Raw genomic sequence first — 25116 nt, forward strand, 5'->3', positions numbered from 1 at the left:
GTTATAATTAAGGCTTAATTGAACGCAGCAGTCGGCACGTAAACCAGTTAATGATGCACACGTTACTCGCCTTTGACACGTCATGATTCCGCCGCAAACAGCTTGCCGCACTTACCGGATTTTTTAGCCCACTCAAGACCGAATTTAGTTTGCCATTTCGGTGTAGTAGTATGTAGTGCTAGGTAGTGGGATTTTCGTCCAACTCCATTAAAACATTTGCATTGCGGACTTTTCGAGGGCATTGTATAAACTCAATGGCAAGCACTTGTTTGAGGTCCTTTTGTGTCGCCTCGCCCGCAGACAGGGCATTGTTTGAGATATACTTTATTACATATACGTATGTATATATATCCGAAAAGTTGAATATGCAATTCGGTGTGCATATTAACCTGCAAGTTGTGGGCGGAAGGGGTCGGTTTGGGTGAAAAAGTTGCCATTTTTTGGTCCAACTATTTAGCATAACGACGGGCACTCATTATGAGGCAATGTCCCGTCTCCCAAAACAACGCGCAACGCCCAACGCCCAACTTTATTTGCCCAGTGTATTTGACCCCTGTTATGCGGAGCAGCCAAACGAGGAAACAGAAGCAGGAACAGGACAAGGCGGCAGTTAGCAGAAAGAAGCTACCAAAGCACCGGGCACGTAAAATATGCGCAGTTGTACACCGGGAGTGTATGCCAGAGATCACTTGACTATAAACGAGATTAAAAATTCAATTACGTTGGAGTTGGAAGCTGCATCGAGTAGCAGCAAAGAGCGCAAAAAACGCCCAACAAGGCCAAAAGCAAGCTAAAAAAACATGGACAGCAAAAGTTGGCCCAAGCTGAGCTAACGGGCGAAAAAAAAACCAATCATGGTGGAAATAGTATTCCTCGAATGCCGAACCTTTAAGCACACTAGACAATGTAAATGTATATCTAATTATTGCAGACTTCATTATCACTATATCACTACAACACAACAACAACAATGATATAATGGTTTTAAAACAAGTAATAACTTAAATGGAATTTATGGTTTTAGCGCAGTTCAACAGATATGGAAACAAAACATTTAATTTATTTATTGCAGTAAATAATAAAGATTATTGATGCGATTTGTTTATATAAATCTCTTTTGACTAAATTTTACGTTTATGCCAAATAAAAAATTTTTATTTAATTTGAAAGCCAGTCAAACGAATGTATATAGCTTAACAGATGCCGAGATAGAATCGCAATGCCCCAATCGAGGACTCTAAAAATGGGAGAAAGACAAACGCCATGGCTCTGGCGTATGCTCTCAAGTCAAAGCTGGCCATACGCTGGTGTGACCAGTTCGAGGAAAGGGGTTCGTGGGGTCAGGGCGGCCCCGCCGGAGTGGAGCAGGTGAATCGCTGGACACAGAAGTGGTCAGTGGCGGCGACGTTGTCGCAGCCAACGGAAGTTGACAACAATTTATGTGCCTGAAACGGATACAATTTACAAGCCGAGCAGCGATGGCCCGCTGACTGTGCACGTGTAGCAGTGTAGCAGTAGACGAAGGGGCGGTTGCCGAGGACTGGGTGCCCACTGTACAGGTGTACAGGTGCTTCTTCCATGGCCGAGAACCGAGAACCAAAAACCCAGGCACCAGCACCAGCAGCGGCACCCAAAAACTTCAAACGGAATTTTGTGTGAGTACTTAGTGCAAAGTGGCTAGGGACAGGTTTCCTTTTTGCGTATGTGTAGATACACTTAAAAAAAATACTTCAGAAAAAGTAATAAAAAAATACAAAATGTATGACCTTAAATAAAGAATTAATTTAAATTTTTATCGAAGACGTATCTCACGCTAGATGAAAGCGATAATCAATTTTCTATATCCTTAACAATAAACCACACCCATTTTCACAGGAATATTAATAGTTAATAAAATTGGTTTAAACATTTGAAACTATTTCATGGGCTTTGCGATAATATTTTATTTTCCTCAGTGCGTATGTGAATCGCATTTTTTCACTCCAGTTCGCCACCCTGCCCCTCATTTTCCCAGTTGTTAGGGACAACAGCCGGAGCCGAATCGCATTTGCAGGCCGAGAAAAACGAGCGAAACATTTGAATTTCGTTTCAAGTTGAAGTTGATAAAAAGCCAGTGATTTAGGGCGTGTCCTGGTGCTAGCAACGGACACAAATTTGGGTTCACTTTTTCCGCCGTCGTCCCTTCTCCACGACTCTTTTATTCCGACCAGGTTGCCGGCAGACCAGTTGAAAAAAAGTAACCCGCAATTAAGATAAGGTTTTTTTTATTTTTAGCGATACTTTTAACTCCGTAATTTTTGTGTACTTTGGCCAAAGTTTTTAGGAGTGGGCGTGGTTGAAAGAAGGGGCACCTGGGGCGGTAACGACGTTGCAAAAAACAAATACCCTTAAATGCCTTTCATTTAATCAGCCACAGAAAAGTGTTAATAAACTGAAAGAGACGCGAGGGTAATGGAAAAAAAAACCATGTTTAGCGCCAATTTTATAAATGTCACTCATACGTCGTGTGGGACGATGTGCAAGCTGACCTTATTAATATGGGATTGCTCAAGCCCACGCTCTGGTACATTCTCATGGCAATTAAGGTGATGTAATTTATATGCAAAACAATAATTGTTCTATCAGCTTACATGCCTAGAATATTAACAAATAATTCGTTTGTGTTTTGAATGAAAAGCGCAGTTAAATAAGATTGATGGTTTTTTTGCTGGGACATACATAATAATGATAAGAAGTAGTCTAATTACCACTACTCGGCCGTCAATTTGATTTATTTTCAAATTGATAAGTTCATTATATTCAGTTTGTAAATAGAAATCTGTGTTTTTAATCGAGCGTTATCAGTGGCAAACTCAAACAAAAACACTCGCACAGCTGGCCGGTCAAAAGATAGCAATTGATTGGAATGGAGAAAAATAATAATGTCGACCGGCAATGGTATTCCCTAGTAACTCGTTTAAAAAACCTCAGACCCTTGAAATAACAAACAACATTAGGCAATAAGAAATATAATTTCAGTGATAGTATTACTAGATAAGTCTGATAAGAAAACTAGGCTCTTAAAACTGTAAACAACAAACAAATACATACACATAGCCTCTAATGTTTCTTAAGCTTATCAGCATGTGGGCACTTCTGTTTCTTGCCCCCAAGTAATTTACAAGATAACTTTAGGATTATCAGGGCGACTAGTAGAGGTACTGCCACAATCACAGCCAAAGTGTCCAAGCTGTGGAGTTGAATGAAGTTAAGGTCGCGGGAAGTTGCTCGCAGGTGGGGAGCACCATTGTGCCTGATCACATATTCCGTCCACCAGACAGCTCGATCGACGGCTGGTTGCGGTTGATCACGATATCGCTCGGAAATGGCTGAGGCTGCTTTGGCATAACTGGGATCCGTGAGCAGCGTTTGGATGGCCTTTTCCAGATCCTCTTGCTTCAGGTTGTTCAGATCCAAACCCAATCCGAAACCCATTCGCTGGGCACGCTGCACGTTCATGTGCTGATCGTAGAAGCACGGCAATCCCAGAATCGGCTTGCCAAAGTAAACGCTTTCGGTGCTGCTCAACAGACCACCGTGGCTGATGAACAACTTTACATTGGGATGAGCCAGTATATCCGGCTGGGGATACCATTTCTTGATCAACACATTCGCAGGCTTTCCAGGCATATTGTCATCTTCGAATTTCCACAGCACTCGCTGCTTCAGTTTGGCAAAGGTCCTCAGCAGCGTATCTCGAGTTTCCTGTGGCAGATCCTTGCTCTTCACATTGGAGCCCATGGAGAAGTATATAACGCCATGTGGTGAATCCTCAATAAACTGTTTAATGTCTTCTGGCAGCGGTTTGGGCTTGTGCGAGATTTGCATACCTCCAACCTCAATCATGTTGGGCAAATAGGGTCGCGGATAGCTCAGGGAAAAGTGCTGACCCAGAAGAATTAACGAAAAGCTGTCCATGACTTCCTCCATGGTTTTCTTTGCATTCGGGAAATACTTTTTGTAAACCTCCCTCATGTGTGGCAGGTGAACTAAGTGCCGATGAACCTCCTCCACAATAACATCATAGTGGTTTTCCAAGCGCTCCAGAAAGGTCATTCGATCTGTTCGCGGCGAGGTCACTAAGGGGTTGTATGATATGGGTGATATATTGCCAGCAGCCTCATCAATTGTGCTATCAGTTCCAAAGCTGGAGAATCCTACTAAAGTGGCATTAAAATGCTGAGCCAAAGCGTACATCGGTTCCATGTGAAGCATCTCTGCCAAGACCAGATCAAAAGTTTCTCCAGAGTTTAGTAGCTTCTTGACACCCTCGTCATCCAGTGTAGTCTCGATGAATTTGTCCAATATGTAATCCATGGCATTGAGCTGCTGCCACAATAGAGGCACATTCAGCAAACTCATCATCTCTGTGGGTAAAGATTTATATGAATTACATAAAGAACATTATTACTAGTTAATATTAATGCATACCTTCTGCGTATTTGTGCGCTCCGAGGGCCTCAATGAAGCGCATGTTTGGGGTCTCCTTGTTCTTAAAGGCATTGATAACGGTCACCTGGTGACCCTTGGCTGCCAGGGCTTTCAAGTAGGTCTCCACAAAAATGTACTGAGATCGACCCGGAAACGGCAGCGTAGCCAAAATCTTCGCACTTTGCGTTTCGAGCGGCTTGGCGCTCAAAACGCAGAACACGATCGCGATCACAGCCAATAATCTCATGTTTACCGAACGAGTCTCTTGCAGCGACTAATTGAATAGATCGGTCAAGCTCTACTATATTTATATGCTAAGCTTTCGTTGATAGCGAATAAGAGAGAGCTTTCCGAGCGGCAAATAACGCCCATTCATGATGATAAAGGGCATTTAGCATTTGCATTTTCATCGTTGTCACTTAATAAAGAGAAACAGTCGACTTTCAAGGGGGAACCCTCGGTTAGGGTAGTCCATGCTCGACATTTCATTCGTCCGGCAATCGCCCGCACCATCATTATCTTTATTGATTCTCCAGGTTGACTTATAAAATAGCACTTCATGGCGCGTCTAGCTAACTATTTCACATTTTGTTTGTAGATTGCCAAAGAAGTTCAAACGAGATTTCGGAAACGCGTTCCTGGCACGTGATGGAACGAGCATATATTTGATTACCATTTCGGTGCTATTCAGTGCCACTATCAAAATGTGTGGTGCAAAAAAAGGTGAAACAAACATTATCACCAAAAGATACGAGGTTACGTTTTAGTTTACATAAACTATCAAAAAATGATTATATATTTTTGGGTATTTATTCTAGTCTATACACATACATTACACATAAGTATGTATGTATTATATATACGCCATTAAAACCATTTTGTTTCCATTTTTCGATATTAATTTCTCAATTTGTGCAAACTACTTAAAGTTGGCAAACTCCCGGCGGGCTTTTAAAGATCTTCCCGTGGAGCGGAATCCGAATCCGCTGGACTGAGTGCCGAAGAATGTGCGTGAGAAGTGCAGGCCAAACAAGCGGAGCAGGCAACTAAAAACAAAACGCACAACAGGGAGCAGCGCCGAAAGACGAGAAAAGGGCTCAAAACGAGTACCAATGCAGCTGGCCGGCCAGTTGGGAATTTTCGCCGGTGGAGGAGGCGAAACTCGGCGGAGCATAAAGGCCAAAGCGCTGCCTAAGAAAAGAAATTATTTGCTTAAGCGACGGCAAAAGGACCTTGTCCGGAGCTTCCTTTTTCCCGGAACAAAGCACAACCACCCACTCACACACACCCGCACACCTATACACACACACAGCCAGACAAAGAACAACAAGAAGGAAAACAAGAGAGAACGCTATAGTCGAGTTCCCCGACTATCTGATACCCGTTACTCAGCTAGTGTAAGTGCGAAGGACAGTTTTTGGCGGTTTGTGGGCGTTAGAGTGGGCGTGGCCAAAAGTTTTTTGGCGAATATATAGAAATTTACAAGACTAATACAAAAATGAAAAAATATCAAAACATTTTTCAAAAATGTGGGCGTGGCAGCTTTGGGCGGTTTGTGGGCGTTAGAGTGGGCGTGGCAAAGAGTTTTTTTGCAAATCGATAGAAATTTTCAAGACCAATACAAAAATGAAAAAATATTAAAACATTTTTCAAAAGTGTGGGCGTGGCAGTTTTGGGCGGTTTGTGGGCGTTAGAGTGGGCGTGGCAAAAAGTTTTTTTGCATATCGATAGAAATTTACAAGACCAATACAAAAATGAAAAAATATTAAAACATTTTTCAAAAGTGTGGGCGTCGCAGTTTTGGGCGGTTTGTGGGCGTTAGAGTGGGCGTGGCAGCATGATTCGACAAACTTGCGCTGCGTCTATGTCCCTGGAGTCTGTATGCCTAATCTCAACTTTCTAGCTTTTGTAGTTCCTGAGATCTCGACGTTCATACGGACAGACAGACGGACGGACAGACGGACAGACGGACAGACGGACAGACGGACAGACGGACAGACGGACAGACGGACGGACAGACGGACATGGCCAAATCGACTTGGCTATTGATCCTGATCAAGAATATATATACTTTATATGGTCGGAAACGCTTCCTTCTGCCTGTTACATACTTTTCAACGAATCTAGTATACCCTTTTACTCTACGAGTAACGGGTATAATAAGTAGAGTGAAAACAGCAGGAAGGAACAAAAATGAAGAGAAAATGTAAAGTGAGTGGGCCAGATATATTAAACTTTTATGCACGGAAATTTTTAAGTGTATGTCCGGCGGGAAAAATTGTTACTGTTAATTTATAAATAAGGTGGAGTTGTTATTGTGGGCTTCTGACGGAATGTCCGCCAGTTGGACCCTTCCGACCTTCCGAAACCCCACAGTGGAACTCCTTTGTAACCAACCAGGAACAGGACCAGGTTCAGGACCAGGACAACCACCACCACCGCCACATCCCCGGCTATTTGTTTTCACTTCAATTTATTTGCTTTCTGCGCACATTTTCACTCCTTAGTCCTTGTTTACTCCTTTCATCCAACCCAATACCATCTTCTCCCCCACTTTTCCTTCACCTTTTTTTGTGGGTGTCCAACCCTCTCAGCTCTTTAGCCCCTCTTCTCTGTGGCCATTTCTTTTGCCGTTTATTATGAGGCTTTTCCTTTGGTCGGCCCCGGATCGCCTTGCAACTTGATTCAATTAAGTTGCCTGATTATTTTAGCTACAAAAAAATGATACCAAATAAAAAGGGCACAGAGCTGGCGAAATATCCACCTCTTTTTTTGTCCATTCTTCGGTTAGCAATTTTAATTTTTTAATAAAGGGCATGTGTAAGGCGAGAGCTCTACAAGTGGGCCATCTTGTGGTTTCTGGTGCCCTATTGTATTGGTTCATCATCATCTTGGTGTGGAAGGGGTCGAGGCTCAAGTTCGTGGCGAGTCAACAACTGATCCGGGGTTAAGAAAAGGTCAACAGCAGGCTGTTCACTTTTCAACGGATATCCCGGAGAAGAGGTCCTTCTTAATTGTGAAGTGTAACAGGGCATATTGAATAAGGATGAGCTTAAAAGCATTCCTAACAGTATATTTGCAAGATGTTTTTACTTTTGTTGTGCTATTCAAATCATCAACTCTTTTTATTTGCCCTTAATGTTCCAATAAAAAGGATTTTTTTAAATATAATCAATTATGTTAGTTTAGTTAGTTGAGAGATTTAAAAATCGTAAATTTGTTCTCCACAAAATGCAGTTTGCCTATCTGACAAAGCGATAAATAAGTACTTAAGCTGCCACACTAACAGACTGAAATCTTAACTGCTGCGATACTGGCTGGAAAGGAAAAACTTGGCTTTATCTCTTTTATGCACTAAATGCTCTTGGCCTTTATTCGACTCGTCTCGTCAGTGGAAAAGCCTGAACAACATTAATCAGGCTTACCTTGTCGTGTATTTTTCCCAACCTACAAACAACCCACACATGTCCGACTACCATGGATGAAAGGAATTATCCGGAGGGCCGAACAACGAGTGGCAACAGCTGCCACATTGACGATGTTTTAAGTGCAAATGCAATTTATTTGCAACAAGCACTTGCTGCACGAACTATGCAACAATGGCTGGCCAGGAATTGAGATTGGAAGTGCCGAGGCACAATTTGCCCATAAGTAAAAATCATTTTTCATTTGTTTTCATTTCCGTTTTATGAAGCATTTTGATTTCTGCATACCTTCCGACTTGCTCACACCATTCCCTACTATCTCATATCTTCTCTGCTTTAGACTGCCGACATTAGAGAATGTTAAGTGATGGGCAGAACTGCAGTTTGGCAAACGGAGCTCGGAGCTTGCTCCTGAATACCTGAAAATCACTCGACCAGGAGCAAGTTGAATCCTTCCAGGATACTAGTCTGAATATTCGCTACACATTCACTCGCTCCTAGAATGCCAGTCAACGTTGACAATCGACTTTTATTGCTGTTGAAAAGGGCTAGTAGAAAGGAAAAAAATAAGAAAAACAAGAGATCGGCAAAAACCGAAACGAAGCGACAAAGAAACGCATAGATGCACTGAAAAAAAAAATTAAAAGAAAAAAGAAAATATGCAACTTTATTGTACAAAATACCAAATTCGTTTTCTTCTTCGTGATTTTCAAAAACTTGAATTTAAAACCAAAAACAGTAATGAAAGCAGTACACCCACTGCAACACACACAAAATAAATTAGGTTTATATATTAGAAATATATACATTATTTTTCTCAGTGTACCAACGACTTTGTCAACTCCCAGTTATTACGTTTTGTTTAACATTTCAGCAAATTACACTGCATTGTCTAGAGCTCAACTCCAGAGTGAAGTTGAAGTCACCGTTTTCTTTGGGGATTTCCCCATTCGACAGCTTTTCTGACATTTCCTTTTTTGTCGTCCTTTTCGACGTACTGACCTCTGCCGGATTTCGAAGGGAACTTGTGCAATTGCATAAGCACAATTTCCGGTTAGCACTAAGAAAATATCTGCAGCAGAAAAGCAAATGGAGATGTTATGGAGTCGGGATTTGAAGTTTGCTTGCTCTATGTAAATTACACTTGTAACAAGATTTTTATAAAACGAGATACAAAAAATAAACGTATAAAATTAGTTGATTAATTTTTGATAATTTAAGATACAATTTAAAAAGATACAATATTTCTGAGATAATTTAGAGCAAGTTTATTAAGATAGTTATAGGTAACTGCAAGTTTGGGATATTGTAAATCTTTCCAAAAGTATGTGCAATTTGCTTTCCCCCTTTTATTGATGACATATTTCTGAACAAATCTTTTCACTTTCATCTGCACACCCGAAAAAATGTTGTATCTGTCTCTGGCAAGGACATCTACAAGTATGCTGCACTATTTTTGAAGCCACTGACAGGAAATTGAAAAAGTGCGGGGCGTGAACGAAAAGTTCAGGAAATAAGGAAAAAGAAATAGCTTTCCCTTAATTAAGTGCGTGTGTCCGGGTGGCCAGGGAACCAGGGCACCAGTCTCCCGCTCCCACAAGTAAACAACGAATGCATGAATTCACCGGTCTCAAGGTAAAGAGCCGTGGTCTAAGTAGTCCGGAAAACCACTGCGGTGGTATTGGCGGTGGTTTTGCCGCCGACCAGTGGGTCAGATGGTCAGTGGCCAGGCATTGTTTCGTGTCCATTTCGCTGCGCTTGACTTCGCTGCCCGACGACCTCCAACCTCCAAACTCAGACTACCGAGCTCCAACCTCCTATTTCCAACCTCTCAGGGAGTTCAACAACATTACGCCACACAGTTGAACAATTTTTTCTTCGCGTTCCGTTTGCTTTGCGTTTTCAACTGCTGCTGCTGGTGCTGGCCAAGTTCACAATGTAATCCATCCGGGGAATAATTATTGTGTACATATTAATATAGAAAGCGGGAAAAGCCAAGAGGGTTTATCGTTTAGCCTCGACGGCCAGCGTTATGATGCCCCTCGAAAGTAAATGGAAAATGGATGGTCTATAAATTTTCGCCCTTGGTTTTAAAATTGCGCAAAAAGGTTGTTTAAGTGAGCCCCAAAGAGGTGTACGAATGGGGCCTCTTTATGGATTTTGTTATGGTCAAGTGGGGTTTAAGTAATCGGGTTGGTTTTTACTGATTTACGCGCCATCATGAATGATATGATAAATGCTTTAAAGTCGAAAGAGTTGAATATTAAAGCGGAAAAGTGTGAATGAAAAACTGTGAACCTTCGAAGCTTCAAAAGAAATAAAACTTATGACTTGTATAGAAAGTTCACAACGTCAAACATTCTCGGTTGCTATGAAATAAATCCTTAAGCCCTTTAATCCATTAGCCAAATCCAAGGCTGGCTGTAATCCATTATGAACTTTAACTCATTAACCGGCTTTAAAGGTCCAACTTTATGCACACACGCACACTCAGCAGCGGATTAAGCTACCAGGTTTATGCCACTAAATTGCGTCGTTGTCGAGCATAATTTATGCATTAAAATTGCATGCAACGGAGAAGTTGACTCTAAACTTGCAACGTACCGTGCTGCAAATTAAATCTAATTATGTGCGGCCAGCAGCAGGAAACGGGAGCAACGAATAAAAAAAAATGAGTATACAGCGACTGAGTGTAAGGGGTTTTTGGTTGGGTTCGGGTTCGGACAGGGCTTTCTTTTTGCCAAACTGACCCGCACAAATGCGTCTATTGACTGAAACAATGCAGACAAAAGCGACGCAGCAACTGAGCCGGGATCATAAAACGGGTAGCGGGAGTCGGGAACAAGAACGGGAGCTGCTGCACCTGGAGGTAAACCAGGTGAAACAGGTGCACCGAGCTGCTTCCCAATAGAATTGGCTTTGTTGAGTGATGAAGGCGGTGGTGGCGCGGGCGGAAAGGTAAATAAACAAAAGAGCTAAGCTACACTGCAAACAGAAGCGCTGTAAAATCTCTTGATATGTAAAGTTGAAATTCTTTTAAGATGATGTAGCCGTAATATTACTCAAACCTTTTTGAAGACTGCTCTTCAAATAAGATTAAAACCTCAACTTAATTAACAACAAGATGTGACCAACTTACTTTCAAACGAACTAAAAATGTTTATATTTCACGTATAAAACCGAATGGGTATAGAAATTCTGTAAATAGTGGTAAACATTTGAATGAAAATATATGGTAACTAATAATGTTAAACTATTTTTAAATCTCCCTATTCCGCAGTGCAAAAAGGAGAAAAATTGCCTGAGCTCGGCTTGCGCCTGAATTGAGCTCATGAATGGATTGCCAAGAGGGTTTACCAAAGGGAACGAGGCGAGCGGAAAAGCGGTCAACTTATGGCTTAGACGCATGGCAAAAATCCATATTTATATATATGAATGGAACGTGGACAGGGACATTGAAGTGGTCAGGGCACTGGGTACTCCTGTAAAGTGGGTCCTGGGCACTAGGTGCTGGCGACAAGCGAACCAGACCGTATCGGGTTTGGGAAATGGGGAATAGGGTCTGGGGTTTGGGGTCTGGGGTCTGGGACCCGGTTACTTATGCTTCAATGGAGCCCTGAAACTCGGTGCCGCAATTGCGGTAAAATATGTTTGCACAAAAGGAAATCGCCAAAGCCACGTGTGCAGGAAATGCTGAATTTGTCTGCTTGGCGCGCTAAAACAAAGCCCCACTCGAATGACCGGCAATTCCCGGAAACGCATTCGATTGGATAGACAGAGATATTCATTCGGCAAGCCAGGAGTTTATACCTAACAAATGACAAGGGATAAACGTTTTTCAAATTCCTTATAAATAGTTTGTGTAGATAACACTTTATGAACTATTGAAAGATATTCAAGATTTAAAATGAAGCTAGATGTATTTCGATTTTAAGTCACAGCAATGCTCGTTTGAAGCCAACTATTGATAGATATTTCTTTGAATTGTTTTAGTATTAAATAATATGAAATAGTTATAGTTAATATGAAACATTTGTAGCAAAAGAGTTTGGCATGGGCAGCCAATTCTGGGAACAGGCCGCCAAATGCGCGGCGTTTTTTCCGGGTATTATTGCAATATTGCTGCTAGTGCGCCGAAAACTGTGCTATACCGGGCTAGATGGCAAACTACGGCGGCACTTCCGCCGCCACTGCCACTGCCACTGGCACTCCCGGTGTCTCTCGCCTTCCTGCTCATCGGCGTCTGGACTGGACTTTGGGGAATATTATTGAAAAGTTTTACCGCAAGCTGTGCCGGAGCGGAGCAGAGCGGAGCTCAGTGCAAAAACAACCAACGTATTGTTCACCCGTGGATGGTATAAACCCACCCACACACACCCACATCCACACCCACATCCACACCCACACTCACACCCACGCCAGGCAAAAAGATTCGAATAAAAAATCTGGAAAAAGTGGGGAATAATAAAAGGAGAAGAAGAAAGCGAGGATTAAAAATTTTTGCCAGTCCAAAGTTTCAGTTTTGTTGCAACTTTGGCCACCGACACCACAGCGGCCACACCTACATACAGGTCCTCCTCCGCCCACGCCCACGATTCCCCAGATCAGTCGTACATATGGCCATAGTTCGTTCGCCCACATTTTCTTTCTTTCCCCGGGCACTAGTACATAAATTTTGCGGGCAATTTTCGGGCATTCGCCCAATCAGACATCATGCCACTAAAGTATAAAAAAGAGCAGAAGCAGCTAAAACTTTGAATCGTTCCGGTTATGTGATATATTTTGAAGAGTCCTAAACTATTATTATACGATTAAAATAAAATTTTAAAAAATCAGAATTTTAGTTGTGTATTTCAAAGGTAAAGGCGATCTCTATGATAGAATTTGGCCAACTATTTAGTCAAAAGAGATATTTATATATTAATATGTTAAGTCTATATGATTGAAGTTAAATAATTTAATAATATATACCTTTAAGCTATTTAAGAAAATAGGAAAAACTATATAAAAGAGTAGATAAACCCAATCAAGGGCTAGGATGCTCCTACACCTGCAAGTTCCTCTTATTTATAGCAAAAGTTTAATACTTTTAATGCAATAACTTATACCAAAGCGAATGAGAATTGTCCAAACACTTTGAGTCGAACACTTTTTCGGCCAAGGCCAATGGACAAACGCAAATATATTTAAGCTAATTGCATTTTCCTTTCTGGAACAGGAGCATATGATGACCAGCGGGCAACGGAGGCACGAGATTGCGAATCTAATATGCGATGGCAAATGACAGCGCACCAAACTAAGCGACCATGTGTTTTGGGATGAAATTTGCACAACCTTGACATTTTCAGCCCCCCCATCAAATTGACCCACCGCGCTCTACTGAATGGAACTGAATGAGAACGATGAGCTGGTCGGATGGCTGGTTTCAAATTTGCAATTCGATGTTGCTGAAAGCGGAACAAGCACCAATCGATCAATTAAACAGATTAATAATCAACGTTTGTTCTGCTCAAAAATCTATTGGAAGTGCTGGCGATTCTGGGAAAAATTTAAATAGTGTTTCACGATTTTCATACTTTTGTCAGAACATAAATATAGCGTACGTATTTAGCTAACTTAAATCTTGAATGTACAGGTTTATATCATGATATTATGTCAAAAACTTAAAGGATTATCTCAATCTTAAAATTGTATTCTTAAAAATTAAACAAACTATTGCTATTAAAAATATTGGTAAGGAGTTTTATATTTTTAAGTGTAAAGGGCAAGCGAAACAAAAGTAAAAAAGTTTTGCGGCCAAGAGTGTGTGCCAAGTAGTTGCCAATCAATTTTTGGCATCGTTACGCTGCCTACTTATGTGGGTGAAGTGGGCGGAGGGAGTGGCAGGACGACAATACCATTGCCATGCAGTATGACCAGGAGCCTTTGGAAGCGAGAAACCACCCGGAGCAGCAGCAGCAGCAGGCTCGTCAATGGCATTGTGGCCAACAGGCACGTCGATTTCAATTGAATGTGGTGCGGCCAACTACCAATGTCTCCTGTCTCCTGGCGCCCGTCTCCTGTCCGCTGTCCGCTGTTCCACATCGTCATCCCACATCGCCCATTATGACACGATGCCAGCAAACCAAACACAATCACAGGAGGATGCAGTGCCCACCGTCACACTCACTTGCAGTTGACACTTGGGTAGCTGGCTCGCATCCTAGCATCCTAGCATCCTGGCATCCTTGCATCCCCTGTCCTTCTGTTTGTCATCCGTCCAGTTTGCTGGCACTCTTCGTCTCGTCTGTAGTTGACTGTCACTTGGCCTATGCCATCGATGTTACCTCCTTGCATCATCCTCCGCAGTCGCACGCCCATTGATTCACTTGCAACATCAAATCCGTTGAAATGCCCACTCAGCTCACCCTTTTGGATGCCACTTTGGATCTGCAACTGTTGGTGCACATCAAATACGCACGGAACAATGAGCTAACCCAATAAATTTGAGTATACATAGGTTGGCCGAAGGTGTGCAGTCTGTTTAATTAATAGGTACGGTCAAGCAGTTAGTTCAGTGGCACTTTATCGGAAGATGTAATTAAATCTTAAGCTCCTCAATCTCTGAATGATTATTAAATAAAATGTTTGCATCAGTTAAGATTTCAAATCAAAGCAATCCAATTTTTATACTCTCTAGTAATTCACTCTAACTTCGACGACACATACTGTTATCCAATAAACCGACAAAATTTGTGCCAAACAATTATACATACAAATGGCTCAACGAACACATAGATACATATGTTTGGCGGGTTCCATGGTGCGAAACTTTCACACAGCGCGATTTCCGCGATGTGATAAAGTACCAATGTCAAATTTCGATACCGGAATTCCTCTGCCCTACAAGAAGTTAAGGCAAAACCTGGATTGCGTCAAGGGCCGACTGGGTGGACCACTAACTTTGTCGGAGAAGGTGTTATATTCACATTTGGATGAACCGGATACACAGGAAATCGAACGAGGCAAGTCCTATCTGCGATTGCGACCAGATCGCGTTGCCCTGCAGGATGCGACTGCCCAGATGACACTATTGCAGTTCATCTCGTCGGGCCTGAAGAAGGTAGCAGTTCCATCCACCGTGCACTGCGATCACTTGATCGAGGCCCAAATCAGTGGCGACAAGGACTTGGCCAGAGCTAAGGATCTGAACAAGGAGGTGTACGATTTCCTTTCCTCGGCGTGCGCCAAATATAACTTGGGTTTTTGGAAGCCTGGCAGCGGCATTATTCATCAGATCATTTTGGAGAACTACGCATTTCCCGGCCTCCTGATGATCGGAACTGATTCCCATACTCCGAATGGCGGTGGATTGGGTTGCCTGTGCGTTGGAGTTGGCGGTGCAGATGCCGTCGATGTGATGGCAAATATACCGTGGGAACTCAAGTGCCCAACTGTGATTGGATGCCATCTCACCGGCAAGATCAGTGGGTGGACTTCGCCCAAGGATGTCATCCTTAAAGTGGCGGAGATTCTGACCGTTAAGGGAGGCACAGGTGCTATTGTGGAGTACCATGGACCTGGTGTTGAGTCTATTTCCTGCACGGGCATGGCTACCATTACCAACATGGGAGCTGAAATCGGTGCCACAACTTCGATATTTCCATTCAACGAACGCATGGCCACCTATTTGTGTGCCACCGGCAGAGGTGCCATCGCTGAGGAGGCGGCGAAGAATAAAGATCTTTTGGTTCCGGATGAGGGTTGCAAGTACGATAAGGTTATCGAGATCAATTTGGACACCTTGGAACCGCTGGTGAATGGCCCATTCACTCCCGATTTAGCCCATCCCATTAGTAAACTGGGTGAGAACTCCGAGAAGAATGGCTATCCGATGGACATCAAAGTGAGTCTGATTGGCTCCTGCACGAACTCCTCCTACGAGGACATGGGACGATGTGCCAGCATTGCCAATGACGCACTGAGTCATGGCCTAAAATCCTGCGTTCCGTTTAATGTTACCCCGGGATCGGAGCAAGTTCGAGCTACAATTGCGCGGGACGGCATTATAGATATCCTTGAGAAGTTCGGTGGTACTGTGCTGGCGAATGCCTGTGGGCCCTGCATTGGCCAGTGGGATCGCAAGGATGTGAAGATGGGTGAAAAGAACACCATTGTCACGTCGTATAATCGCAACTTCACCGGTCGAAATGATGCCAATCCGGCAACACATTGTTTTGTTACCAGTCCGGAAATGGCCACTGCACTGGCCATCGCCGGACGTTTGGATTTCAATCCGTTGACGGATGAGCTAACGGGTAAGGATGGCAAAATGTTCAAACTAAAGGAACCGCACGGCGAAGAGCTGCCAGCCAAGGGCTTTGATCCCGGAGAGGATACCTATCAGGCCCCACCCGCAAAAGGAGATGATGTCAAGGTCAATGTCGATCCCAAGTCGGATCGCCTGCAACTTCTGCAGCCTTTTGAGAAATGGGATGGCAAGGACTACATTGACTTGATGGTGCTAATTAAAATCAAAGGCAAATGCACCACTGATCACATTAGTGCCGCTGGACCCTGGCTTAAGTATCGCGGCCATTTGGATAATATATCCAATAACATGTTCATTGGGGCCACAAATGCCGAAAACAATGAAATGAACAAGGTCAAAAACCAGAAGTCCGGTAGTTTCGACGCCGTACCAGCGGTGGCTCGGGACTACAAGGCCAACAAGATCAGATGGTGTGCTGTGGGTGAGGAGAACTACGGCGAGGGGTCATCCAGGGAGCACGCTGCCCTGGAACCTCGCCACTTGGGCGGAGTGGCCATTATCGTCAAGTCGTTTGCCCGCATCCACGAGACGAATCTTAAGAAACAGGGCATGCTCGCCCTGACATTCGCCAATCCAGGTGACTACGACAAAGTCCAGCCATCGAGCAAGATTTCGCTCCTCAATCTCAAGGACTTGGCACCTGGCAAGCCCGTGGATGCTGAGATCAAGAACAATGGTAGCTCTGACAAAATCCAGCTGAACCACACCCTTAATGAGCTGCAGATCAAGTGGTTCCAGGCCGGAAGCGCCTTGAATCTAATGAAGGAGCTGTCCGCCAAGGGTGGCGATAAGAAATAGTTTTCATCAATATTCATTTTACTAAATTACTACGTTTTTATTTATCTTAAGAGCATAACCAGTACTTAATAGTTTAAGTTGGCAATCGGAAGATAAATATACCCTTGTACAATTATTCCGAAAATAAATCAACTTTACATAAACCACAGGACACTATAATGGTCCAAAGTTTAATGCCAAAATGGCACATGAAATGCTGAAAAACTAAACCGAAAGCCAAAATAATTCAAAACTAATTAAAATCCATTTAAAATTGCACCCAGCCTGCAATGCAGAAAAATAATAATAAATTTTCCGACTTAAGCTGCCCAACTTTTTTGTCAACTGGATGGTTGCCTGGGTGGATCAGTGGGTGAATGCAGAGTGGGGCAAAGTGGTGCACAGTAAGGCAGAGTGGGGCAGAGTGGAGCAGAGGGACAATAAGCGACGCTTATCAACGGTGCCAACCGAAACTGTCACATGCATTGTCATTGTCACAGGGGCGGGTGGTTCAAGGGGCTCAAGGGGCTCAAATGGGGGTTTTCCGAGCAGAGGCCGTGCCATATTTGCATTTTCCTTCTCGCTCAAACACACGTCCTGCTTGTGCGTAAGTGTGTGTGTGTGTGTGTGTGGACGTATGTGAGTTAGCATAGAAAATTATTTGCTACTTTTAATTAGTGCCAAAAAGTCATTCACAAAATCCATGGAGGAAGGGAGACATACCAGGCACCCAGTGAAAGAGCTATAAAGAGCCTGCAGAGCGAAAGGGACAGATATGGGGAAGGCGAAAGAGACAGGCAGAGGATATAGGAGCCACAGAGCACAAGTTCACCAAGCAAGTACAAAAATGTCTATATATATCTGTATGCCTCTCGCTCTGCGAACTGCCACTGCTTTTTGCGGCAATATTTGCACAGCCTCCGACTGAATGAGCGGGTCGTGAATGTGGTGCATGTGGCAATACAGTGCGTTTCGTCGCAATATGGCATCAGAAAATTATCACCAAGACAAGTTTATCATGCGACCATCTATTTTGCAGTATAAAAGGTTGGTTCATTGAAGCGAAGTTAAAAGAACAAACCGCTTTTGAATTAATAAGAAAATAATACGTTATTACTTAAATTATAGTATAGAATGTAGTAAAACAGTTCCATTAATTGACTAATTAATTATCATTCACTAATGTATCACCTATTTGAACTGATTGCGTGTTTTAATAAAAACTGTTATAGTAGTAAATAGTTCATTAACAACTTTGATTACGGACTGATAATGTAACAATGAGTAAGTATCCAAATAATTTGTACTACTGTTTCTGATGAAAAATTGCATGCACCAAACGATAAATATTAATAAACAATTATTAATTACTTATCAGTGGCTGTTGTTTAATATACCAGTTAGCTGACTTATTATTTTTCCAATGGAAATTATTTTTTAGAACTGCACTGTTCGCCCCAAAGCAGCCACAACCCCAATCAAAAAAGCCAACAAAAAAAATGATAGCAATTTAGCCCGGCCTAAAACCGAAAATGTTCAATTATTAACCCGTAATGTAGGATGTGTGTGGCTCAGGGAGTCCAGTTGGTAAGAAGTCTATATATAGACTATGATTTTTGTCAAATTGCATTCAATTTGGCCAGAGCTCGAGCAGGACTCCTTTGTATCCTGGCTGCCACAAGCATTTGTATTTGTATCTCTGTATCGGCTGGATCTCCTTCCGCCTCTCCATCTCTTTCGCTCCAATCGCTACCCGTCTCTTTCTGTGGCCAAGTGCATGGCAAATGTCACACATGCATTTCAATTTGAATTTACAATATTTCTAGCTTCAAATGCAGGCATGTGGTTGCGTATGTTCAGCTCGCCAGCCAGGCACTTCATATATGTCTTGCTCTGATGCCGTCTGCCTTCTGCCGTCTCTCTCTGCCGCAGTCGCCCTATCTCTGTCGCTCACTCCCCCGATCTGTTTGTCATTTGCATACTTTGCACTTAAGTGAATTTAATCTTTCTCTTCGATATTTTTGCTGCCCGGAGCTAGCTGAAAAATGTGTTTATCTTTTGTATGGATTTTTAATGTCATCTATTGTATCAAGGTCCCATGCCATACCATATTTTCCTCCCATTCTTGTTATTCCGGTTCCTTGCTTAGTTTATTTTATTAAAATTTTAATTGCTTTTTGAAAAATGTTTTGTCAATGCGTAGACGCAGCAACAACGAGTTCATTGATATACAGCGACGAAAACGGAAACGTTCTAGATATTTTTATAATACAACACAAGCATGTATTTTACCATTTTCCTTTTTACTTGGTTGAGTAAGAACGGATTTTCAATTGAACCGGCATTTTTAGCAAGTTTGTCAGTTTTGCCTGTCGGTTAAAACGTAAGAATAATGGGAAAAAGTATATATGTATACTACAAGAAAAATGTTGAAGGCTTAGCAAATTTCTAGAGCTTTGGCGGAAGCCGGCACATTTATATTCATAAAAATATTTTCTTTGATTGATTGTTCTACGCATCAATTGCAATTTATCCCATAGTTGTGAAAACTGTTATTTGGAATTTTGTATTTTGCTTTATTGTTTCCGATAGTTAGTTTAATGCAAAAATGTATATGAAATACCTTCCTTGATTAAGTTGATTTAATTTTTAAAATTGCACTCATATGTATGCTTTTTCAGCAAATTTGTATTGTCAGGGGGCCATTTAAAGGTTTTGCTTAGCTTAACTATATTTCATTGAAGCTCCTAAAAAGTGTTCCAAATAACCCTCAATATATATAAACACCTCCTTTCGCAGATTAGGACGCCGTTTGCCAAGCTGCAATAAGAAAATTACACGCTTGACTCGAACCGATAAACGTAAATCACACACAAATGACAACTGCCAATAACCTCGCACAAGTATCCAAAAACAAAAGAAAACCGCAAAAAAATAAGATAAATTTGAAAGCAGGAACACAAACAAGCAAAAATCGAACGAAAATAAAATGAAACTCGCTCTCAACACATAAATTGCATTTTGGCCGCTGGCGAGGTAAACAGCCACAAATGCCACATGAAAATAGAAGAAAAACCAAAGCGATAGAGCGGGCGGGAAAATAAAGCAAAACTTGACAATAATCGAAAAATTATTTCCACACATTGTGTGCTGGCTGAGTGGTGAAGGCGGGGGCGGAATCGGGTGCGGGGGCGTGTCAAATCAAAGAAACAAATAAAATGAGGAAAAACAAGGGAAAATCCACAGTGCATATAAACCGGTGGCAAAAGAAAAGAGCACGAATTAAGTTAAGCACTTTTATTTATTATTAAAAAAGTTTTCATCTGGGAGGGAGTGGATATTGTAGAAGGGAAACACACACACACACGGTGGGTGTGGCGAGAGAAAATCAGCAAAATCTGCACATAATGCTAAGAAAACCCGGAATTTATCGTATCACTTAGATGGAGTATCATATCTTTGTGTTTATCCCCTTTTCAAAGGGGTTAAATGCGCACTATGAATGTTACACTGTGGTCTAAGTTTGGAATTTTTTTTGGAAATAATTGAAAATATATTGTTTTTTGCTTGTTAGCACATAAGATTTTTTTTGGTGCCTAAATCGGAAAGTAAAAATTCAGTTTATTTGTAAGACTACAACTACCAATGTTTTCCCAGTGCTTGTGCATTCATAATATAACTGTTGATTATTGCGCCAACACGCACTCGACGAAAGTGAAGCAGCAACAGCTTCAGCAGCTTCGACTGTGAAATCTGCGAGCAGGAATCTGGCAACGTGGCGTATGCGCAATATTATTAGATATTGAAAGCAGCCATCGATGATGATGGCCAAACGCTGCCCCGCTCGCTTAGCCCACCCTTTCCATGGCCAAAAAGAAAAAAATCCAAAAAAAAATTCGAAAGCAATTGAAAGCAGCCACAGCAGCAGACATATGAATTTTTTCCTGGCTCCCTTTAGCACTTGGAATCGGAATAAACCTCCTTTAGTCCTGGCAACCCCGCTCATCCCTTCGCATTCGTGTATATGGAGCATGTGTGAGGAGGGGGTTATGCGATTTGGATTCGGATTTGTCTGTGGGCGTGTCTTTGGCGGAAAGCTATGTGGCTCCATAGCTCCATGGCTCCATTGCTCCTGCAGATGAAGCTGAAGCTGTATTAAATCGATGGCAATGTGCTAAATGTGTGGCAGATTATTTATTAGTGTAATGGCTTTAAATTTGCAAGCGCAGATGCTCAAATCGAGGATGCTTTTCTCTCCAAGATTTATGCTTGTGCTTCGAAAATCGGGTATGGCTATTTAAATATTACGAATAGATGGAATTTTTATACCGTGCCATGAGTACAAAATGATTAAGTGTGGACCTAACGCAAATTTTACGCGGTTTTAAGGAAGCATATATAGGTTAGGAGCTTATACAAATTATTTATGTCTCCTATTTACAAATATATTATTAAAATACGCATTAACAGCTTATATTTAGTTAGTTTTAGAACAATTTCTTGTATAGGAAGCATTATTACGCATACTTATACTTATTAACTTCTTATTTATGTTTGAAAAATGTGAATTGAAAAATTATGCTCTTAGCCAGCATGGACTATCATATACGTTAGGAAAAATGGTACCAAGGGTTTACATTCCAAATACATTTGGAGCACGGTCTTCAATGGAGGAGGTAACATTTAATGTGCCAACAGGTACATCATATTTATAAAAAGTGCCAACGTGTCGACAAAGGCCGCGCTGCATTATTTTTGGCCAATTTTGAACGTTTAAAGTAACGTTTTTTAAATAGTACCTTCCTTTGGGAAATAGGCAAGAAGTTGTGTTTATATGTAAATCAGTGTTAATGCCATTTTTGATGCAGTCCTTTAAATAGAAACCATACTTTTTGAAGATTGTACAAATTCCTTGACGTGAAACGCGCAAAGGTATTAGCTTATAGTTGCCATCGCGAGCAGCATTGCTGTAAATATCCACAGATAATTGATAATTTGTATCGTCAACATCCTCGAGAATTTCAAAAGTCCCATTTAAAATACGCTGTCGACCAATCAGTCGAAGATTTGAAATGTCAATTGGTTGTGCGTTCTCTGAACTGGTCACTGAGACAAAGATCGCCTCATATGACATTGTTACCTGTAACTAAAGTACTAAAATAGTAAATTCTCTGACTACAAAAGTTTATATTTCTAGTGTAATTACCAATGACTTGGGTATCACTGTAAGTAAAACGATCACTATGTACTTCAACATCGGAGCAGGAGGTCTATTTAACAATTGAAACTAATAGCCAGTTAAAGTTTTCATATTTATAGAAAACCTGTCACTTGCTCCTCTGAAACGTACATTAATCTAACATGTTTTAATCCATTTATGTAATTAGAGATTATAAAACACATTAACTTTACACGATACTACCATGTCATCAGTTCATTCGGATTTCAAAATGTTACATAAGCAAATTCAACTAAATTTATCAGAAAACTTATTAAAAACTACAGAATGCCATGCCCCTAACCCTTTAGCATCAATGTTACCAACTTATCTGTCACACTCCATCGGCAAAATGGAATTGCTTCTATAGTATTTCCCCAACTCATTCGCCCCTTGCAGCTTCTAATCTTTTTAGCCATTTGGCTATTTTCAATTCGTTTTACCCCGTTCGGGTGCTTTTTTATCTGGCCACTTTCAAAATCAAATCTTACAAATTCACAACTGACAAACAAAAAAGGCAAAAAATCCGAGAAAAATAAGTGCGAAAAACCAGCAGAAGCCGACAGTAGAGTGGTGGAAAAAAGGCAACACGAAAAATCTAATAAAAGAATAGCTCAAAATCGGTGTGTAAAAATCAAATAAACGCTGCAACTGCAACGGCAGCCACTAAAGGGAAATCTTGCCCCCAGCTGAGTTTTCTCTGGTCGGGAAAAAGTTTGTTTTTCGCCTTGCGCCAAGTTTTGTGCGTTTTTAAATGGCCCAAGCTGTGCTAGCCCAAACAAAAACGAAGAGAAAAAGCTAGGAAAACCATTGGAAACACATGTCCAGCTAGAGGACGAGGACAAGAGCCATGGATCTGTGCAAATGTTTGTGAGCTTGGATTTCTTTTCGGTCATTACATTAAGTTGGCTATCTGTGGAGATTCGCTGCTGCACAAGCACACAAACTCCCCGATATCCACATAAGTGGTATTTGTGCTTGTGCTTTCTGCTTTCTGCTTGTGCTATCTGCTTCTACTTTTGCTTGGACCTCCAGATGGGGAGCAACCGGCTGCTCCTAATGGTCAACGATTCGTAATATTTTTAATATTTGCTCAATAAAATGTCAGACAATTTTTGTCTCTGCCACTTAGACTCATTACATTTATTTGTACGATTGTTGCTTTGTTTGCGCTTAACAACTTCTCTGCTAGCATCCTAGTGCGAGTCCAAGTGGATTCAGTAATGCTCTTTAAAATATTTAAAGTAGATACATATATCCAGAGTTAATTGTACTACAAACTATATCGTTTCGTGTAGTGTTTAATAAACATTTTAAAATATATAATTCAATGGCATTTTTGTTTTCAAAAATAGTATGATGACATAAAATCAATATTTTAAAGTTTATAGTGGTTTAAAATTATTCTTTAAGCTTCCTAATAACATAAGCAAAAGGAATGTCATCAAACAATATGTAAATTAATTATGTTTGTTCTCACTTACCACCCGCCATATTTAAATGCAAAGTTATCCGCGTAACTTTTTGTTGCGGAGTACTCCTCTTAGAGTATATTGATCCCCTTAAGGAAAGCCGAGACATTATTCTTCATATGCGTTGGCCAGGGAAAGCGGGAAAGCTGAGTTTTCCGAGAGGGCGGCATCGTGTAATCCTTTTTGTAGTTGACGCAAATCCTGTTGCTCTTTGCCAAGTCATAAAGTTTAATTTAGTTTTAAGCCTTTCAACTGGAAAATTGCATGACTGTGCCAGCGGGACAGAGACGGAGTGATATACGTAGTGCACAACGCTTATCTCTTTCTCGCTCCCGCGTGGCAACAAAAACAAATGGCGTTGACCGCAGCCTGTCATTTCGTCTTCGGCTAGAGGGGGACAGATAGCTTAAGCCCTGGCGCTTGCTGCACTGCTCTAAAATTAACACACGTTTAATATGCAAGTCGTGCATAAATTGCATTCTTGTTGTTGTTGTTGTTGCTCCTGCTCCTGCTGCTGATGGTGCTGCCAGTGGAAAGAAGCAGAATTTTCATCTTCCACACGCTTTTTAATTTGCCATCTGACGTCACGACGGGGGGCAAGTGCAACAACAATGACCACATGTCAGCGCCCTGCGAGAAAATCCTGTGTGTCCAGTTTTCCATCTTTTTTTTTCCAGCTCTCTGTCACTTTTTGCCAAAGGGAAATACGTGCCCGTCGTCTCGTTATCATCATCATTATTATTATTATTATCGTCAGGACGGCCGGACATTAACGTTGATGCGCTTTAATTGGCAATTGAGGCGTTGCCGGGTCCTTGCACCCGATCCAATCAGAAAACTGGCACTTTAAGCAGCTCGACTGCAGTAATTTGATTAAAAACGGCCCACCGCATTGCTCATGTACTTATTCGATCAATTTTTACACTTCTGCACACACGACCTCAACGTTCTTTTCAGTTTACTAACCGCGATTTACAATTTTCGTTTCGAATTTCACGTGTAAGCACAGAGTTGCATTTTATAATTGCCAAGTCTATGGATAAGTGTTGTAAAACGCCAATGCAGACCTGCGAAGTTTTAAATATGTGATGATCAGCATGCGGATCAGCTTAAAATTATTTATTTGCTTTTTAAACAAATTAAATCCATTACCGACGTAACTTATAAGTGGAAATAACAAAATTTCATTTTCTCCTTTGGCCCATCATTCACACAGATTTATGTATTTTCGCCCAATTATGCCTGTTTTTAGGACAGCAGACGGGATTTCCGGACTTTTGAGACAGTGCCAAATTTCTTGGCAGCCGCATTAACGACAAATGTTGCCAAGTAAATTGGCATAATACAAATCGGCGTCATCATCGTTATTATCATTCCGCCCCTTTTGGGCGACTAATTAGATTGTTCTGCCTGCTCAAAAACAACTGGCGAATAGCAGTCGAA

General features: G+C 41.6%; 3 protein-coding genes and 1 long non-coding RNA gene across 4 annotated transcripts; 2 read left to right on the forward strand and 2 right to left on the reverse strand.

The window, feature by feature from the left end:
- Positions 1–2992: 2992 nt before the first annotated feature.
- Positions 2993–4754, reverse strand: LOC6536584 (UDP-glycosyltransferase UGT5). Its single transcript, XM_002097124.3, has 2 exons — positions 4471–4754; positions 2993–4406 (listed from the first exon to the last, which is right to left on the reverse strand). The coding sequence occupies exons 1-2, from the start codon at positions 4715–4717 to the stop codon at positions 3100–3102; spliced, it is 1554 nt and encodes a 517-aa protein (XP_002097160.1). The 5' UTR covers positions 4718–4754; the 3' UTR covers positions 2993–3099.
- Positions 4755–4925: 171 nt separating this feature from the next.
- LOC120321809 lies at positions 4926–5776 on the forward strand. Its single transcript, XR_005561531.1, has 3 exons — positions 4926–5006; positions 5069–5193; positions 5400–5776. It is a non-coding gene; the product is annotated as an uncharacterized LOC120321809 (long non-coding RNA).
- Positions 5777–14559: 8783 nt separating this feature from the next.
- Positions 14560–17128, forward strand: LOC6536586 (probable aconitate hydratase, mitochondrial). The gene has a single exon (XM_002097126.4). It carries the CDS (start codon positions 14653–14655, stop codon positions 17002–17004), a length of 2352 nt encoding a protein of 783 aa, XP_002097162.1. The 5' UTR covers positions 14560–14652; the 3' UTR covers positions 17005–17128.
- Positions 17129–21174: 4046 nt separating this feature from the next.
- Positions 21175–22257, reverse strand: LOC6536587. The gene is made up of 2 exons (XM_002097127.3): positions 22190–22257; positions 21175–22129 (listed from the first exon to the last, which is right to left on the reverse strand). Exons 1-2 carry the CDS (start codon positions 22238–22240, stop codon positions 21617–21619), a joined length of 564 nt encoding a protein of 187 aa, XP_002097163.1. The 5' UTR covers positions 22241–22257; the 3' UTR covers positions 21175–21616.
- Positions 22258–25116: the final 2859 nt, after the last annotated feature.

The sequence above is a fragment of the Drosophila yakuba genome, chromosome 3R (assembly GCF_016746365.2).
Source record: "Drosophila yakuba strain Tai18E2 chromosome 3R, Prin_Dyak_Tai18E2_2.1, whole genome shotgun sequence".
In the NCBI taxonomy this organism is placed as follows: Eukaryota; Metazoa; Arthropoda; class Insecta; order Diptera; family Drosophilidae; genus Drosophila; species Drosophila yakuba.